Below are 21118 nucleotides of genomic sequence, written 5' to 3' on the forward strand. Positions count from 1 at the left end.
GGTGTTTAGGTGTGTGTGTGTGTGTGTATGTGAGTGTGGGTGTTTAGGTGTGTGTTTGTTTGTGTGTACAGGCTCATGTCCTTGTTTTGAGTCTCTTTTTCATCTGTTCGAAGCAGTTCAGTCCACTACGGCTGGTGGGAAAGAGAGAGGGGTAGACAGACAGATACAGAGAGAGACAGATACTGTGAGAGAGAGAGAGAGAGAGAGGGAGAGAGAGAGCAAGAAAAGATGAAGTTTTTGGAAATGAACTTTATTATTATTTTTTGCTTTTATTTGTGTATGAATCAGAACGCCTGTCAACCCACTCTCTATGTCTGTGTTGCTTTGTTTACTGTCCTCAATGTGTCAGTGTTGTACATTGTTTATTGTTTACTGTTCATTCTGTGTCAGTGTTGTATATCGTTTATTGTTTACTGTTCATTCTGTGTCAGTGTTGTATAGTATTCACCTGTACTGTTCATTCTGTGTCAGTGTTGTATAGTATTCACCTGTACTGTTGATTTTGTGTCAGTGTTGTATATCGTTTATTGTTTACTGTGTGTCAGTGTTGTATATTATTTTCTGTTTAGTCTGTGTAAGTGTTTTCTATTATCCACTGTTTTCTCTGTGTCAGTGTTGTATATTATTTTCTGTATGTATATTATGTGTCAGTGTTGTAAATTGTTTACTGTTCTATCTCTGTGTCAGTGTTGTAAATTGTTTTCTGTTTAGTCTGTATGTTTTGTATTATCTACTGCTTAGTCTGTGTCAGTGTTGTATATTATTTACTGTTTGCTGTGTGTCAGTGTTGTATATTGTTTACTGTTCTATCTCTGTGTCAGTGTTGTATAATATTTGCGGGTACTGTTCTTTCTGTGTCAGTGTTGTATATTATTTACTGTTCATTCTGTGTCAGTGTTGCAAATTATTTACTGTTCATTCTGTATCAGTGTTGTATATTATTTTCTGTTTAGTCTGTATCAGTGTTGTATATTATCTACTGTTTTCTCCGTGTCAAGTCTTGAATATCATTTTCTGTTTAGTCTGTGTAATTGCTTTATATTATCTACTCTTTATTCTGTGTCAGTGTTGTATATTGTTTACTGTTCTAGTCATATTTTGTTTACTGGTTTATCTCTGTGTCAGTGTTGTATATTATTTACTGTTTGCTGTGTGTCGTCGTCGTCAGCCTCCTTCGGTCTTGAGAGACGATGGCTGCACCAGAAATGTAGTCACTGCCGGGCATTGCACTTCCTGCTGTGGCTGTGTAGACTGATGCTTGAGTGGCAATCTCTACTGTGTGTGGGACAGATATAGGTAGATGCTGCTTGGTTTACAGAATTTGACTTTTGTGTGGCTCTTTTTCAGTGCATTAGTGTTGTGATTTATTCACTGTTCTCTCTGTGTCAGGTCGGAAGCTGTGCGTGCCATGCAGCAGGCCGCAGCCAACAAGAAATACGACCTGCAGAAATGGAAGTACGCTGAACTACGGGACGCAATCAACACCTCTTGTGGTCAGTGCACTGCTTAACTCTTCCACCAAGTTTCTGTTGGAAAACACTCCCCAACGCCAAATATTTTAGAAACAATACTCTCAGTCACAGGCTTCGGTTCATGTCAGAACAACACAATGTTAACTTGTTCACTTCAAACTCAGTCAGGGGGCAAAGGTTAGTCATTGTTCTATTGGTGGGAAACTGGCTGCAGCTGTCAAGTTTTGTTACAGTGTGAAAAATGGTCTTATCAACATGACCCCTCGATGTCGACAAAAGTCGCCTATGGCGTTGCACTGTCTAGTCAATTTAAGTTGTCCTATGGCAGTGAAAGAGTCAAACTGCCCTCTGCTGATAGTCTGAAGAATTTCAGGTCAAAGACGCACATTGTGAAAATTGGCATCAATGCTGCCTGTCTCAAAGTATTGGCCTTGTTGTGGGTGTCAAGGCAGTGTTAGATAGACAGGTGCCCTCCCCGCCCCCAAGTTTGCCAGGATGTTGATTCTGCTGGCCATATCACTTGAGGCGGGCATCAGCGTTAATTCTTTCTTCGCCAAGTTTCTTTATGAAAAACACTCCCCAGGGCCAAATATTTTAGACCTGATGCTCTATTTCATGCAGTTCGGTTCAAATCAGAACAACACAGTGGACTTGTTGACTTCAAATTTCGTCAGGGGGGGAAGGTTTGTCAGTTTTCTGTTGTGTGGGAAAGTTAACTGCAGTTGTCAAGCTTTGTTACAATGTGAAAAATGGTCCCTTTAACACGACCCCTCAATGTCACCTAGGGCAGCGAAAGAGTTAAACCCGAATGGAACTAACAAACCAAAGACTAAAGAATCTTTCTGTGTGAAGGAAAGATATCACCACAAGGAATGTTGGAATAAAAACATAAAAAAATGCAAAAATTGAAAATGATTAGTTTGGGAGTCACAGTAGGACAGGAGTAAAACCCTTGCTTTCCATAACATGTTGGGTTTTTTTTTTTATTTGTTTGCAAATATATACATAATGTGTAATTTGTGCATACTGTGCTATATTTATATGATATGATATGTATGTGTTATTTGTGTGTAATTATATAATGTGTACTAAATTGTGTGCACATAAGCATATATGAACAAGTAAGGGAAATTATATTGATGCACCATTATGCTTAATGTACATATATTTTATGAAGTTATTATGTTGGATTGTAAAATAAGTAATGTCCATTAAAACATGAGCTATTGGTTTCTAAGCTTTATCTTATTATTGTACACCTAGTGTTTGTCCAAAATTTGTTGAAGAATTTCAACAGTCTTGACACTGCCAAGATTTCATTAGCATCTCTGCCCTGGATTCACTGGATGACCATTGATTTGTTCCCTGTTCAGATCTGGAGCTGCTGGATGCCTGTCGTGAGGAGTTCCATCGCCGCCTGAAGGTCTACCATGCCTGGAAGTCCAAGAACAAGAGGCGCACCGACAAGGGAGAGCAGCGTGCCCCCAAATCCGTGGCGGATGCAGGTATGTCCCCCTGTCTGTGTGACGTTGAGATTTATTGGATTGCTGCTGTGTTGTATGCTTGGGGGGCGACTGTTGTTTCATATGAGCTTGATCAAGTAGACTTTATTCTTGCTGATTATGATGACCTCTAAAGTAAAACCAGTCCCTTTCCCACACCCCCAACCAACACTCCCTCAAGAACCATTACATGTGTAGTTTTACCTAATATTTAAATTTGTGGCATAATTACAGTGTGTAAATGTTTATGCATAAGTATTTATTTCTTGGTTCAGTTAAGTGGGCTTACTGTTATTCACAGTGAGCTCAGTAAATCCAGCCTCCTTCACCCCCACTCCCACCCTTCCTATCTCTGCTCCCCATCCAGCCTACTCCCTATCCCACCCCCTCTCCAGCTCGTGGTGGTAGAAAAGCTGGTTTATATGTCAACTTGGTATTTACTATTAGAAACATGATTATATCATAAAGGCTTTTGCATAACTGTTTTGTTGGGTTTTTTTCGCTCTGTGCTTTGAAAACAAGTATCTGTAGTTCTCACAACTCGCAATGAGCTCTGAACTAACTGAAGCAAATCGTGATGCTTCTGCACCAAATGTTTTCACTCTTGACTTGAAACAGGTTTTAAATGTTAATTAGTCACTGCTTACAGCAATGAACTCTGAAGTAACTGAAGCAATTCGTCATGCTTTTGCATAACTGTTTTTGCTTTTGATTTCAAACAGGTGATCTTCATTGATCTGTGTGCTTATGAAATTGAATGTATGAACCTGTTCCATACATTGCCCATGTTGTTGTTTCCAAAAATTAACTATGCCTTGAAATTTCAGAGATATGAGTTCTGAAGCAAAAGAATCATGATGACGTCAAAATCTTTTCTGATTTGCAATGTACCAGCTTCGGTTAATTTGGTGGGGGTGGGGTGGGGAAGAGAATGTCATTGTCAAGCAAAGAAACAACGTGAGCAAAATCTGAAGTATTTCCAAGTTAATGGTTTACATAGTGAATAGAAAAGAATGAGGTTACAATTTTTTGGTGATGATAAATAATGTGATCTTGTTTGTTCTGAAAGCAGTTGTTCCACAGAAAGGTGAGAAGGGTGCTTTTTTTTCTCCCATGATACTCGCAAATGTCTGACATGTAACCGTGTGTGTCAAACTATTACCCTTTGCAGTGTCAGATACAGTCAGATATTTAACCCTGTGTATCAGACTTATGACTTACAGTGTTAGATACAGTTAGATGTTTAACCGTGTGTATCAGACTGTTATGACTCACAGTGTTAGATACAGTCAGATGTTTAATCGTGTGTATCAGACTGTTATGACTCACAGTGTTAGATACAGTCAGATGTTTAACCGTGTGTATCAGACTGTTATGACTCACAGTATCAGACTAGTGACTGAAGTGATGCTTTGGTTAAAGTAGCGTTGCCTCTTGTTTGTGCATTGTGGTGTTAAGTCATTCTTCAGTTTATGAAGAAGATCCATGAGAAATAATTAGAAAAAAAAATTTCCATAAAAAAAGACCCAGAAAGATAGGCTCTGGTAAAAAGTTGATGAAAAAACCCCAAAGAACAAGGGAAAAAATAGCAATTGCAAAAAAACAAACAAACAAACAAAAACCCAACAACAACTGATCATTACATGTTTTTGAAAAGATATAACCAAATTCATTACATGTATAAGTAATGAAATATTTTCATTTCCTTTGATTCCTTTTAATTAAAAAAAAAAATCTCTTTATTGTTGTCATTTTTGTTTTCAACAATCTTTAGATAGTTTTGTCTTCATTGTTCAACATGTTGCCAAAACACAACAAAAACCAAAAGTTATTCAACAGCTGACTGTTGTTTTGACACAAACCTGTGAAGTCTGGGGGAGGGAGGGAAGGAGGGGAGCTTATCAAATCAACCAAAGAATATCCTGCAGATTAGGGAAAAACAGAAACTTGGAAAAGTTGGGGGATTTTAGGACTGTGGTTGTGAATATTTCAATCTGAGGAGGACAGAAGTTCACTTATTGTCATTATATGCAAGTCATACACAAATGCTTTTTATTTATTTATTTTTTTTGCTTTTTTTCTATAAAAAAAAAGTTGTAATGTATATTCACTGATGTGATATGATCTCTGCAAACAAAAAATATGCTCCTTGTTGTTATGCGTAAGCTGTCAGTAAATTGAATGTCTTGGGTAAAGTTTGTCCCTGAAGCTGAAAAGTTTGGAAGTGAATGAGAATTCATCAATTCAGATTGAGCATGGCTGCAGTGCTGCCTAAGGTATGGGATATCCGTCACACTTGGGTTTGGGATTGTGTCCAGTTTTTTTCCCTGTATCTTATAAAAATATGTAGTGAATAAACACAGTGTGTTCAGAGTACTGAGGAAATGAAGTGTGCATTCTGCCGTAGTTTGAAAGCCCAGAAAGACGTACAGGAAGCAAAAATATATTGATTAACTCTCTCCATACGAACGGCGAAAGAGACAATGTTAACAGCGTTTCAGCCCACTTACCATCATCAAAATATTGCAAGAGGAAGGCTCTTATACTGAAGAGGTGAATGTTGACAAAGAATACCACAATTCTGACGACGGAAGCTAAAGGTTGGGTCATTCAGACACCCACTGGACATCTGAGGGGTCTGTGTAGAAGAGAAGAGAGGACTGGTCGTACTGAGTGAGTTAAAATAAACAAATAAATAAATGAATAAATGGACGAATAAGTATACCTGCATAATTTTCTCCTTACCCCTTCTCCAAAGAAAAAGAAGAAGAAACAGGAAAGGACAGTTTAATGAGGAGGAGGCATCACAAAAACATGGGTGGTGGGGGTGGAGGATGAGGGAGAGAGAAAAAAAACATTAGGAGACTGAGTGAGAGGTTGTCAACTGCTTTAACACAACTAATCCCACTGTACTGCTGTGTCATGCTTCCTTCTTTAAAACTTGATGTTGCTGTTGATATGCCTTTTTTCATATAACAACCAACTTGTTGATTTGTCACCTGTATGATGTTAATTTATGAGACCTGTGTATCTTACTGAGCGTGATTGTCTCAAAAGTGATAAACAGATGTCTCAAAAGTGATAAACAGATTTGTAATTTGTATCTGAACTTTTTTTTTTCCAGTGTATTTATGTACGAATGCATGATCAATGTTTGTATTGTTTTGTACCTGGAATGGTTTTCATCATGTACATATTTTTTAATTTTCTTATTATCCAGGTATGGGTGTGTACAAATGGTGTGGGTGTGGGAGGAATTATGTTGTTGTTGTTATCTCGTGTGAATGTGGTGTGTGTGTGTGTGCATTTGAGTGTGTGTGTGTATGTGTGTGTATGTGTGTTTGTTTCTTTCTTTCTGCTCACTCTTGGTCGATTCTCAAAAAAGTAATGCAGAATAATCATTTTACTCAGTGTGTGTGTGTGTGTGTGTGTGTGTGTGTGTGTGTGAGGAGTGTTTGTGTGTGTGTGTGTGTGTGTGTGTGTGCTTGTGGGTGCATGCGTGTTTCCATTCTGTCACATTTGTTAATATTAAAGATCTAATGATTTTGCATGAGGTGCCTGGTACCAAAGAGTGAAGAGTAGCCCCTTGTCTATATTTCATTTATTTGTGTATCCCAGGTTTTTATCTTACTTTATATTAACATCCCAAATGGCAAGGGATCTTCTTCTGTGTTCGTGGGCTGCAACTCCCAAATTCACTCGTATGTACACAAGGGGGCTTTTACATGAATGACCGTTTTTACCCCACCATGTTGGCTGCCATACTCCGCTTTTGGGGGTGTGCATGCTGGGTATGTTCTTGTTGCCATAACCCACCGAACGCTGACATGGATTACAGGATGTTTAACACGTGTATTTGATCTTCTGCTTGCGTATATACACAAAAGGGGTTCAGACACTAGCAGGTCTGCACATATGTTGACCTGGGAGATCGGAAGAATCTCCACCCTTTACCCACCAGGAGATTTGAACCCGGGACCCTCAGATTGAAAATCCAGCGCTTCAACCACTCGGCTATCGTGCCCATCATGCAAGGGATCATGTATGCTTGCCTCCGGTGACCGGATTTAGCATGGTGAAGTGGTAATTATTTGCAACACCTGAACAATTATGGATTAGTTGTCTGTCATCCTGGATTCTTGGGTTCAAGGACCAAGCTCTCACAGAAAAAGGCAAAAATGTTTGCTAGGAATGAGAAAAGAACAGATTTAGGAAGTGAAGTGAAATGTACTGTGTTCTGATGAGTCTAGATTTGCACATTTTTCATTGCTGATTTAATGCCTTGCTGTAAATGGTTTGTTGTTTGGATTAGTTTAGTTTTATGCTTGTTCCATTGTTGTTATTTTCATCTTGTGCGTAAGGTGTGCATCATGATTTGGAGGCTAGAATTAATCTACAGGATTAATTGTGTTGTGGATGATGACTGCAGTTTGTTTAAAGAATTGTTCAGGTTGTTATTTTTGTAAGTGATTGCATGACACATGCATCATGCACACACACACACACACACACACACACACACACACATGCATATCTATATGCAGGCATGTGTGCACACACATAGACACTCTTTCTCTCATTCTCTTTCTCGCTAATTCTCTGTGTGTATTTTTTGTTTTATCAACTGTATTTATGCTTTTCTGCTTACGTTGTTCCATTGAGTTGAGTAATGTTCATATGAACCCTGTCACTTGTGGCTGAGGCCTAAATTTAAAATTCTTTTCTTTTTCTCCCACTCTCCACCCCCCCCTCTCTCTCTCACACTACTGTCACACACACTCCTCTCTCACACACTCACACACATGGAATAATTATTACAGTTGTTTGAGGGTTGACACTCGGGTGTACATTCAACATGTACAACAGATTTCTTTTCTGACATTAGTTTCTTGTCCTGGTGGCTTTCTCTGTATGACTGGGCTGTTGTCTGACAGTCATCTGTCACCAGAGGTTTATCTTTATTATTTTATTTTATTTCATTTTTTTCAGTAGAACTTTGGCAAAGTAGCTTGATAATGCAGTGGTGCCAACTGTCCTGATTTCATCCAATTTTTTGTTACCACCATACGCAGTCCCAAAGTTATGTGAAAATGAAAATTGTTCCAGCCTCTTTTTCAGCTAGTTAGAGTCAACCCATCAGCTTTCTTGTAAGTGTGCACTTGGTGTACTGAGTGAGGGTTGGGGTGGTGAGTCACACTTCAGAATTTACTTCTAGAAGCAGGTGATAAAGCTGAGCCCAAGTCAAACACATGTGTTTACACAAGGGAACCAATCAGCTGGGCATTCCTAAAAACAAACAAACAAAAAAATGTTCCGAACATACTTCCAGGTTCCCAAAATGAAGGTGGGAGGAAGGTGGCAGAATGGTTAAGATGTTCAGCTGCCAATATAGAGAGTCCTTAATGGTGTGGGTTCGATCCATCAGAGCTACACCACCAGACATTGCTGGAGACCTCTTCCATCAGAGCCACACCACCAGACATTGCTGGAGACCTCTTCCATCAGATCCACACCACCAGACATTGCTGGAGACCTCTTCCATGAGAGCCACACCACCAGACATTGCTGGAGACCTCTTCCATCAGAGCCACACCATCAGACATTGCTGGAGACCTCTTCCATCAGGGCCACACCACCAGACATTGCTGGAGACCTCTTCCATCATGGCCACACCACCAGACATTGCTGGTGATCTCTTCCATGAGAGCCACACCACCAGACATTGCTGGAGACCTCTTCCATCAGAGCCACACCACCAGACATTGCTGGAGACCTCTTCCAGCAGATCCACACCACCAGACATTGCTGGAGACCTCTTCCATGAGAGCCACGCCACCAGACATTGCTGGAGACCTCTTCCATCAGAGCCACACCATCAGACATTGCTGGAGACCTCTTCCATCAGGGCCACACCACCAGACATTGCTGGAGACCTCTTCCATCAGGGCCACACCACCAGACATTGCTGGTGACCTCTTCCATGAGAGCCACACCACCAGACATTGCTGGAGACCTCTTCCATCAGAGGCACACCGCCAGACATTGCTGGAGACCTCTTCCATGAGAGCCACACCACCAGACATTGCTGGAGACCTCTTCCATAATGACCACACCACCAGACATTGCTGGAGACCTCTTCCATGAGAGCCACACCACCAGACATTGTTGGAGACCTCTTCCATGAGGACCACACTGCCAGACATTGTTGGAGACCTCTTCCATCAGAGCCACACCACCAGACATTGCTGGAGACCTCTTCCATCAGAGCCATACCACCAGACATTACTGGAGACCTCTTCCATCAGAGCCACACCACCAGACATTGCTGGAGACCTCTTCCATCAGAGCCACACCACCAGACATTGCTGGAGACCTCTTCCATCAGAGCCACACCACCAGACATTGCTGGAGACCTCTTCCATCAGAGCCACACCACCAGACATTGCTGGAGACCTCTTCCATGAGGACCACACCACCAGACATTGCTGGAGACCTCTTCCATCAGAGCCACACCACCAGACATTGCTGGAGACCTCTTCCATCAGAGCCACACCACCAGACATTGCTGGAGACCTCTTCCATCAGAGCCACACCACCAGACATTGCTGGAGACCTCTTCCATGAGGACCACACCACCAGACATTGCTGGAGACCTCTTCCATGAGGACCACACCACCAGACATTGCTGGAGACCTCTTCCATCAGAGCCACACCACCAGACATTGCTGGAGACCTCTTCCATCAGAGCCATACCACCAGACATTGCTGGAGACCTCTTCCATCAGAGCCACACCACCAGACATTGCTGGAGACCTCTTCCATCAGAGCCACACCACCAGACATTGCTGGAGACCTCTTCCATCAGAGCCACACCACCAGACATTGTTGGAGACCTCTTCCATGAGGACCACACCACCAGACATTGCTGGAGACCTCTTCCATCATGGCCACACCACCAGACATTGCTGGAGACCTCTTCCATCAGAGCCACACCACCAGACATTGCTGGAGACCTCTTCCATCAGAGCCACACCACCAGACATTGCTGGAGACCTCTTCCATCAGGGCCACACCACCAGACATTGCTGGAGACCTCTTCCATCAGAGCCACACCACCAGACATTGTTGGAGACCTCTTCCATGAGGACCACACCACCAGATATTGCTGGAGACCTCTTCCATGAGGACCACACCACCAGACATTGCTGGAGACCTCTTCCATCAGAGCCACACCACCAGACATTGCTGGAGACCTCTTCCATCAGGGCCACACCACCAGACATTGCTGGAGACCTCTTCCATCAGAGCCACACCACCAGACATTGCTGGAGACCTCTTCCATCAGAGCCACACCACCTGACATGGCTGGAGACCTCTTCCATCAGAGCCACAACACCAGACATTGTTGGAGCCGTCTTCAGTGAGAGCCACACCACCAGACTGCTTCAGTTTGTGTTAGGGGCAGCCTCACTGTTCTGTGTTTGATTGTGTGTTTCTCAGCAGTATAGTGGTCAGTGAACCCGTATGTCATGCAGGAGACAGGGCCTTACCTCCCCACTGGAGAGACGTTTCTTTACAATGCACTATTGCAGAGTCAGTCAGCCTTTGATCTTCTGATCCAGTGTTCACCGGTGATGAGGGTTTGAGACCCTGTTTCAGCATGATGTTGTGTGCTTGGGGGAAAAGGCACTTAGATTTTCCTCACTCCAGCCACGTGTGAATGGGTACCTGACCAGTTTGGGAAGGTTAAAGGGGTCTAAGGAAAGGATTGTGCCCTGCTGCCTCATGCTGAGCCCCAGACATTGTGGATATGAATTCACTGGTCTGGTGGCTGTGAAAGGATATGGGACGTTTAACTCATTCTACCCCACAGCTACATGCCTGCTGCAACCCCCCTTGACCAGCACACCATGAGACCACTGCAGAATAAACAGGGTGGTTCACTAAAACGTCGAAAAGTGATGGAGAATTGTTGATTTAATCGGTCAAACAAAGCTTCGTTTTCATGCTTCCGGAATCCCTAAATGGATCAGTTTATAATGCCAGCTGTACCAAGCAGAATGAATGAAATTAGAATAGTGTGCTGGTACAAGAATACTCGGTCCACAGGGGAAGTAATCATGGTACAAGTTAATTCATACCTGGAGTGGAATGAGTTAATCTTTTTTTCTTTTTTTTTTTAACTGTGTGACAGCGGAGAAAGTGATGGCTCAGCGACAGCAGGCCCAGCAAGACAAGAACGCTGTCCAGCGCTATTTCAAGATCCCTTTTGCCCGCCCTGCTGACGAGTTCCGTGATGACAATGACAAGCACGGCATGTGGTACGCCCACTTTGACGGCAAGTGGATCGCCCGGCAGATGGAAATCTACCCCAACAAGCCCGCCATCATCCTTGTTGCTGGTGAGTGGGTTGAGTAGAGAGAGAGAGAGAGGGTGATGTGGCTGGTTTCGTTTTTGTTACTTAGGTTATTTTCCTTCTTTTTTTTTTTTTTCGCTTTTGTTGTTGTTTTCTGGTGGTGGTGTTGTTTTTATAGGGATAGTGGGAGGGTGTATATGGCGAATAAGATTTGGAAAAATTGATTATCAGATATCAGTGATTGACAGCAAAATAATATGGAGGCTTTTTTTTATTACAAAAATTAGATAAAGAAAAGAGTTGTTTTGGTTCAAGGAATGATAGTAGGGGGCTTTCATTACTGTCGCTGACCTTTTGTGAGTTGGCAAGAAATTGATCATGTCTGCCTGATAAACTATCTTTTGGATGAGGCTGTTTGTTTTTTGCAACGTGTTATTGGATTAATTTGTCATCTTGTTTTCTGCTCGTCTTTTCCTTACCTCTGTTAATTTTGTTCTCAGTCTCTCTATGCCCCCCTGCCCCGCTCCCCCCCCCCCACCTCCCCCCCCACACACCCTCTCTCTGTTGTAAGTAATATTTATGCATTATTTATGTTTTTTGGTGTGTTTTTTTTAATAATCTTTTTAACTAAATTCAAAATTTATTATTTTCATGTTATATGCATTGTATTCCATGCTTTGTTATATTTTCCGCTTATTATGAGGGCAGGATGAAAACAAGCCAAATGTGCTTTTTCCTTTTTTACCTTTAGAAAAATGTTTGTCCCTTTGTTCTCTCTCTCTCTCTCTCTCTCTCTCTCTCTGTCTCTGTCTCTCTCACATTCCCTCCTTACTGTCTCCTCTCTCCCTCTTCTCCAGTATTTGCCCCTTTCTGCTCTTTCTCCAGACTTTCTTCTCACCTCCATGGCTGACAATTTGAGGCCTCACTGACAACAGTGAAAACAGAAGACAGACAAACCAGCCAGTTGTTTCAACCCATAGTGCTGACTCAGTTTTGCTTCTTCAAGACAAGACAAGACAAGACGAGACAAGATACAACTTTATTGCCTGTAAATTCACAGAAATTCGTCTTTTTTCGCAACAGGTGTGGACGACATGCAGATGTGCGAGCTGAGCCTGGAAGAGACAGGCCTCACTCGCAAGAAGGGAGCAGAGATTCTGGAAAATGAGTTTGAAGACGACTGGCAGAAGAACAAGGGAGGTGACTACCTGAAGAAGAACGCCAGTAAGGTTTCCTCCAAGTTCCTGCAGGGGAAGCTGGGTATAGCCAAGTAGACAGCGGCAGCGTAGACCACCAACGATCCAAGAAAGTACTTTAGCAGGAGTGTTGGGGGAGGTGGGGTGGAGGAGGGGGGGTCCATCATGTCATGACGTTCGGTGTGGTAGGGTTGTAATTGTTTTGTAAACCTTTGTGCTATATTGGCTACAATGCTTTGCCTTGTGTTCTTTCCTTCTAACAAGTGTGATAAATTTGTTGTGTTGTTGTTTTTCTGTGTTCGCTATTACATTCCAACAATGTGTTGTTTTGAAAAGATACGTTTGTTTGTTGGTTGTTTTTTTATTTCAGAGTAAAACCATTGTGTTTCCATGTTGAGGTGATTTTTACATTCTTTTGCATTTACAACTTAATGGACAGTTTACATTCCTTTGTTTCTTTACAGCCACTAATCTGCATCTGTCTCCTTTTCTACCTTTTTGGACCAAAACCACTTTCAGGTTTTTTGTGTATGTGTTTAAAACATTGGTGGTGATTGTTTTTGATTTATTTATTGATTTTTGGCTGTTGTAGAATATTAGCATTATTGAAACAGTGTTGGTTATATTACCATTGTTGAAAGAGTGGGGATTGCATTACTTTTACAGAAGCAATGGTGGTTATATTACCATTATTGAAACAGCGGTGATAAGGGTTTTACATTGATTCATTGATTTATTTTGGCTGTTATAGATTATTGCCACTCTTGCAGTGGAATACTTTAGAATAGTTTTTAATTAGCAAACTATGAATGCTTTTTTTAGCAAGGTTTGTTTTTTTTCCTGTGGGAGATTTCTTTTTCAAATTATAGATCTTCTTTGTGGCTGCCTCGTATTAGCCTTGATTAAAATGGAACAAAATGTAAAAGGCTGTTGCCAAGAAAAGCATTTTTTCATAGTTTGGATTTGTTAGTGTAAATGTTGTATGGACGATGGAACAACAGTTTGTGGTGGTACGTTTGTTTGATAATGTGTTCATTATTGCTCTTTTGGATGCGTGGCTCTGTTTCATTCTTTGTTATTTATTTTGCCTGGTCACAAAAAACAACAACTTAGATTTCATTTATTAATATGTGGAAGTGGTTGTGTCGTAGTTGAGCTTTTTGGCCTTGTTGCTTCTAGTTTTGGATTAATTGGATGAGAGTTTGTTTTTGTTCTTTTTCCGCACTGTTGTGGTTCTCTTTTGTGGAGCTATTTACACTTTTGATACACTGAAATTTCATAAGTTTTACTCCAGATTCCAAACAGTTTGATGTGTTCTGAATGTTCTGAATTATGACGGGTTTTTTTCAAGATTATGTACCACTATTTTGAGACAATTGTTGTGGAAATACATATCAGCCATAAATAGGAGTTATAGTCTCAACAGCTGTTGAACCATCCACTCACTGTGACCTAGATCAATAATAATTCATGGACATAGTTTTAAAGCTTGATTAACATGTTCTATAGCACTGGTGATGGGAAGACCGTAATCGCACTGTTGATAATGATAGATCAGTGTTTGCTATTACTGTTGTTTTGTCTGCTGAGGTTTTTGTCATTTCCGTGCATGCACATGAGGCGTCATTGCATCAGATAACACTGATCATATGCCCAGTGAAAAAGTGTGCCTGTCCATCAAGCACCACCATATGATTATCTGCTAAGTTTACATTTGGGCCAACAGCAAAGTGAGAGCTGTAATCAATGGTTTCTTCAGTCAATGGGAAACCATTTACAGCTTAGTCTTTTGTGAAGGACTGTGACTCTCAAAAGTACACTGGCTCTTAGTGCTGCAGCCTTGTGGGCTAGTTGTCGTTTGGGAACCATCGCAACGCCGACTGTCCTAAAACCCTCTTGGCCGAGAGAGTGGGGATGTACTTGGGCAAGACACTCTCCACTGTAATCAAATTCTAGCCCAGATAGTCGGAACAGCAGTTGCCTCCTCTGCCGTTCTGATGGTCATAGTGGGACACAACTGACTATCGTATATCTGCTGACATCAGTTAAGGAAAGAAGACTGTTGGTTTGTCCATGTAACAAGATCAGTGGCCTTGCTAAAATAATCCCCCAAGGAACTGTTGAGGGAGGAAGATGGAGATGAAGACAGAGAAGAAAAAACATGATGGACTGACGAAATTGTAGAATGGATGGGAAAAAAGCATTTGCAAATATTCAGGCTTTAAAACACAGCCAACAGACCTGGTGAGTGTTGTTTTTTTTTCCTGTGTGATGCTCCAGTGACTCTTCACAGAATTGAGGGAGAAGGAGATGAAGATCGACACATCAGGAGGCTGTCTGAATTTGAAGAGTGATTGGAACACTCTTAGCCCAGGTGTCACGATGTAACTATGTATCTTTTTAGTCAGCCAGCCCAATAGTTCATTCCACAGGCAAACCGGGAACGATTTGATAAAGGAATTCAGAAGGATTTTTTGGTTATGGTTTAAAAAAAAAATTTCCTATTGTTCCGCCATGTGGATGATCATCTCACATTTTGTCAGTTCCAAATATGTTTTTCACAATTTGTTATTGTTGCTGTGTCAGAAACAAAGCTTACAGTGGATGACCAGAAAAACTGGAAGTGTAAGCGGATGTTTTTTGATTGGGATGAAAATATTCAAATTAAAATGAATTTTCAGCAGCAGAATTTTTACATTGACTGTTGTCCTTCAAGGGTCGTTTGTTTAATCAGTGACAACAAAGACTTCTGAGATGCATGTAGTGCTTTCAGCGCATAACAGACTGAAATCATAAAGGAAAGTTAATTTGAAAGAAACAAACATTCTTTGGCCCAAAGGACATCATTGTCTTTTCATGGGGTTTGGAGAAAGTCCACATTGAATAAGCAGTTAGATATCCTCTGATTTGACTGTGACCCCAGAGTCCTTTCCAAGCAATGCATGTGGACAGTTGTGTACATCCAGGATACGTCTTCATTCACAACTGAGGACCCACTCCAACAAAAGATGAAGTCTGCTTCTTCTCTGCTCATTTGAAATGCTGATGAGAGACTCCACAGAGCATGTGACTACCAAGACACTGTAGCTCATAAACCTTTTTTCTGTAAGGTCTTACATAAGATCTGTCATATATGGCCTGTTTCAGTTACAGTTTGATCTGATCACATTCACAGCCGATGCTTGCAACACAACTTACATCATCAATAAGCAATGGAATAGTGGCATGTTGGGCATGGACATGAACTTAGAGCAAAATGCTTCTATCAGTTGTGAACATGAGAATTTGCATTTCTTTCTGACAAAAATCAATGCAGATTTTATTCAGACAAGAAGATGAGTTCAACACAATGGCAGAGAACTTGGAGGAAAAGGGAACGTGATTTGAAGAAAAACTTCATAAAGTTTTGATATCATAATTGCTGAAAACTAATTATATGGTTATCTTTTGAGTCATGACAGCCTGGTCTGTTTGATCAAAGATCTGTGGTGGTGATGTGACCAGTGACATTTGTGATTCATATTTTTACTGACTTTTGTTTTTACAGTGTCAGTGAAAACCATATGTTTACAGTGTTTGTGAAAACCATGTCACATACCATTATGCATTCGGGGTATGAATCTGTTAACATCTAGTTTATTCATGGGTTACACTATCTTTGAAATTTAGATTTGTTTGGATATACATATCAAGAAGATTCCTTTCTGACTTTTTTCTGTTATGATATTATGAGGAATCCTGTTATAATGAAATCTCTGTTGCCTTGCTCATATAAATGAAAAATACATATCATCTATTATTGAATATAAGTGAAAAATACATATCATCTATTAGTGAATCTTGTGAAGAGAATTGGTTTTAAACTTTTCAGTTTTACAAACAGATCTGGAGGGGGGGGCAGCTACTGGGTTAATGTTTTTCTTTTGCTTTTTCTCCAGTTGTGGTCTGGCCTTGGGTAAAAAAAAAATAAAAAAGAAAGAACACCTGATAAAGAATTGAATGATCTGAAAAACATATTTGCACATGTGACATGTATAGTGTTACCTTTATTCTGTGATTCTTGTTGGAAGTTTGGCACATAATCGCTTTATGTCGCCTTCTTTGTATCTGGGGTTTTTGTTTGTTACCATTCATGTTCAAGATCTGCACATGTTAATTTTCTTCTGTCCAGAACCATTCATTGCCTTGAAATCGCCTTACTATCTTGTGTCCAGATCTCAGCATTTTCAGATACAGTTTGACTGCATTGTAAGTTGGTGCACAGTTCTTTTTTCTTCTTCTTCTTTTTTTTAATTTTTTTTATTTTAATGTTTGTGATATTGTTAGGTTCATTGATGTTATGCATATCTGATTAATGTGATAGGTTGGTTTACATCATATAGATCTGATTTGATAGGTACATTTACAGGATACATATCTGATGACTTCTATGCATTTGTTTCCATTCAAATAAGCACTTTCTGTGAATACTGGATGTATATTCTGCTCTTCTTTATTTGACAGATCAGCATTTTACTGTGCTTCTGTATGACCATCAGTCACAAGAAAAAGTAAAATGATTCCTTTCTGTTCATCTGAATCAGGAAGCTTATTGTATGTTGTGTGTGGTTTCATATAGCCAATTCACTTACCTGACCATAAAGATAAATAAATGAAATAATAGTGACAAAGCACAAAAGATGATTGAACTTCACTAACACCAGTGCAGTTTCCCAACGTAATCCAGCTTGTATTTCAGTAATTGTTTTCACTGAAGTGAATCGGGAGAGATGGCGTGTGAAAGGTGAATAATGTTGGCGTATTGCGGAGAGATGTTGTGTTTTCTTTTCTTTTGATGACGCGTCATGCCACAGCCTGAGCCAGGTTGTTTGAAGGACACACAGGTGTTGTTCACTTCTGTCCAGCCTCTCTTGTGAGGTTCTTCTGCACGTGAAAACAGTGTTTCACACAAGATGATTTGTTGTTTTTTTTGTCTCTTTCTTTTTCCCCCCCATTTTTTAATATAAAAAAATTACTTAGATATAGATTCTCCTCTTTTTTACTTTTTTAAAAGTAGATTGGTGTTGATCCGTATGAAGCTCGGAGCTTCGCATGGTTTCTGACGAGAGCAACTGTCAGATTCCTGATCCCAGTACACGCAATTTTATAAGAGAAATTTGTCATCTATCTTCCCATCTTGCCTTGAAACTCACAGTTTTGTATTGCTGACGGAATGGTACTGTCAAAGTGATCGTGGGACCAGTAAACTCCACTGCAGCTAGCATACTCAAGTTGAATTGGCAAGAAGGTGGCTGTCCAAGTGATGGATGGTCATTTAATCTTCACTTGTCCCTTTCACAGTCGCTGCGGGAGAGTGACAAGGGTTAGGGTTCTGAAACAATCCGGGACCGACGCCAGGCTGTGCGCTCCGCATTGATCCAGGATTCATGCCCAGCACCGCAGTCCTTTCTTTTCTTTTTTTGTTGATGATTTCAGACCATCTAGTCCATGAGTAGCTAGATGTGGATCACACTAGAATGTCTGCAGCACGTGAAGCTCAGTGAGTTGATGTGGTGGTGTGCAGTGACAAGGTGCAGTGAGGATAGCTGGTGTTTGAGGTCCTTGAGGGGAGGTGGTCTTCACTTGGCTGTTCCGTGCTGCAAGGAGCCAGTGTGTGCATTGGCTTTGAGAGTTTTGTTTGCTGATCTTGGCAGTGATTCAGTCTGTGAATTTGTGTCTGTCTCTGTGTCTTTGTCTCTTTCTCTCTCTCTCCCTGTTTTGTTTTTAATGATTTTTTTTGTGGCAAGGGCATGGTAAAAAGCTTGTAGCATATCCTTTTACCTTCAATAAAACATCTGAGTTCTCTCTGTCTCTCTCTCTCTGTCTCTCTCTCTCTTGTTTGTGGCCTCTCCAGTTTATTTACTTGCTATTTTTCTTGACATTACTTATTGTTTAAGATATTTATTAATGATATACTGATTGTCTTATGAAACATTTGCTTTCCTTGTGTAGGGTGTATCATTTATAATTAATTTCTTTCCTTTTTTATTTTTTTTATTTTTACAAAATGAGGACTGTTCACAACACAAAAAGATTATTTTCAGACGCCTAGTCTGATTCATGAAGGATGCCATATGGTGTCAGTTTTTAATGATTGATATTCACATGGAGTTAACTTAAGCCTACAGAATGCATGGTCCTTTTTTGTTGGTTTTTTCCCCCCTTGGTTCTAAAGACATCAACAAGGTGGTTTGGGAAACGTGTTCTACTTTCTCTTCTTTGTGTTTGTTCTCTTGCTTGCGCTGTAGGAATATTTTGTCGGTCCTGTTTGGTTTGGTGTATGGTGTGTACTGGGCAGATTGTAGCTATTGTCGACCCCTTGTTGTCAGCAGATGTGAATAAAGATGTCAGGAATGGAGTCTGGTGTGTTGTGTTTGTGTATGCGTGTGTTGTTGTTCATTGATTTGACGTCTATGTGTGTGTGTAAGCATGTGTGTGTGTGTGTGTGTGTGCACATGTGTGTTTGTGTGTGTGTGTGCACATTGTGTGTGTGTGTGTGTGTGTGTGTGTGTGCCTGCACACATGAACGAGCACATGAGAGAGGAATAGAGTGCATGTAATCAAATACTCATGTCGACGCTTAAGGATATAATAACTAGCAAAAGGTCTTTTAAAAATAGTGTGTGAAAGAAAAGCTTCCCATTAATGATTTTCACATTTGATTTGATTGTGAGCGAGTCATAAACAGAGCTGAAGGAATCTGATGAGTTGTTAATTCGTTCTTCAGTGTGGTGCACCAATAATTCTTCACAAAGTTATGGGTGAAGAAGAAGTTCCGATGTACAGACTTTTACAAAAAAAATATACATTTTAGTCCAGTTATAATCTTCACACACACACACACACACACACACATACACACATACACACACACATACACACACACACACACACACACACACAGAGCAGCAGCAGCAGCAGCAACAACAGCAAAACAACAACGACAATCATGGCATCTAAAACGAAGCTTTATGTTGTCGTTGATTTTGGTTTTGGACGGGGGGTCAAACGTTGTTACCTACTGATGATATCCAATTAACCATCCAACAGACAGAGTGGTATCATCCATAATTGCAAAAGAAATAAATTGTAATGTACCCGATAAAATTATACATCGCATTTAACATACCATAAGGAGGCCAGAGAGTACGAAGCGCGAGATTCATATTTATTTGGTTGAAATACGGACTCTATTTTCTCTCGCAGACGCTTATTTTCAGTTGTGTACACCGGTCTGCTCTGCCTAGCTCAGTCTGGAGAGAACGGCAACATGTTGCGATATGCCTGACGCGATGGCAACGTCATTTGTCTTTTCAGCTTGTCTTAAATAATTAATATACATGAAAATAACATGATTTAAATGGTGGTAATGCATCCGCCAATGAAACGAGAGAATCTGAGGGTAGGGGATCGAATCACACACTCGCCAGAATTTTCTCCGGCTCCTTCCAGTAGACCATGAGTGGTGGTGTGGACGCTAACCATTCGGATGAGACGATAAACCGAGTTCCTGTGTGTAGAATACACTTAGAGCATGTAAAAGAACTCACAGCAACAGGAGGAGTTTGTATTATACTCCATGTTTAGCGTTACATATACTTACCATGTCAAACTGATGCAAACTTGGCCTATCGGTTTGCTCTGCTTGGCCAAATTTCGCGCGGCTAACAGTGAAAAGACGAGCCGTCTTGCCCGGTCTGCTCTTAGCCAATCAAACGCCTCTAAAAGCTATAAGCGCTGAACAAATATACCCACAGACAGGAAACTAACTTGCGGGGAGCGCTGCTCTTTGACGACGCGCTTGCTCGGCTCCGGCCAGCCGGGGGAAAGTGCTGGAATTTCATAGAGACTGAGAAATCTGTTGTGACCAAAAAGAACACAGTACAAAGAACACGTACTGAACATACAGAGAAATCTGTTGTGAACAAAAAGAACACAGTACAATGCAACATATACTGAACATACAGATAAATATGTGGTGACCAAAAAGAACACAGTACAATGTAACACGTACTGAACATACAAAGAAATCGGTTGTGACCAAAAGGAACATAGTACAATGCAACTGTTATATTATCGATACATTTCGGTCGAGAATCAAGAGTAGTAAAGGGAAATCACTCGTACCCTCTATCTCCCCACCTGTCTACGTAATGGCGCACACTACATGACCGAAATTTCGACCGAAATGTACCAATAATGTAACAGCAACACATACTAAATAGAAGAGACAAAAGAGATCACCCAAATCCAAGATCATCAAGGACACCTTGAAGCTCCTGTACACCAGCGAGAAGAACAGGAGGAGCTGAAAAGCATCATGGCTGCGAGACGGAAGGTGCAGAATTCCCAGGAAAACCTACAAACCTATTGTTCCCGACCACCACGCATTTCTCTTACGGTTCCCAACTTCAAAATGGTCACTTACTGCGCCGTAGGAAATGTGATAGTCGTGGACATTATGAGAATATGGGGTGGACATGAGAATAGGGGTGGGTTTGTCTCTCCATGGAATGCCGGAAGGAGGCTGAAAATCAGAAGCCACCTTACTTG

General features: G+C 40.9%; 1 protein-coding gene across 4 annotated transcripts in view; it reads left to right on the forward strand.

The window, feature by feature from the left end:
• The window catches only part of LOC143298043 (unconventional myosin-VI-like), an 80318-nt gene extending 61395 nt beyond the window's left edge, over positions 1-18923 (forward strand). For 2 of the 4 annotated variants that reach the window (XM_076610706.1, XM_076610704.1), the window contains exons 28-32: positions 1390-1493; positions 2846-2977; positions 4044-4061; positions 11169-11375; positions 12414-18923. In XM_076610706.1, the coding sequence (XP_076466821.1) occupies positions 1390-1493; positions 2846-2977; positions 4044-4061; positions 11169-11375; positions 12414-12604 (652 nt within the window). In that variant the 3' untranslated portion in view covers positions 12605-18923. The remainder of the gene's footprint in view (positions 1-1389; positions 1494-2845; positions 2978-4043; positions 4062-11168; positions 11376-12413) is intronic. The other 2 variants (XM_076610705.1, XM_076610707.1) reach the window with 2 other exon arrangements.
• Positions 18924-21118: the final 2195 nt, after the last annotated feature.

This window comes from Babylonia areolata, chromosome 23 (assembly GCF_041734735.1).
Source record: "Babylonia areolata isolate BAREFJ2019XMU chromosome 23, ASM4173473v1, whole genome shotgun sequence".
NCBI lineage: Eukaryota > Metazoa > Mollusca > Gastropoda > Neogastropoda > Buccinidae > Babylonia > Babylonia areolata.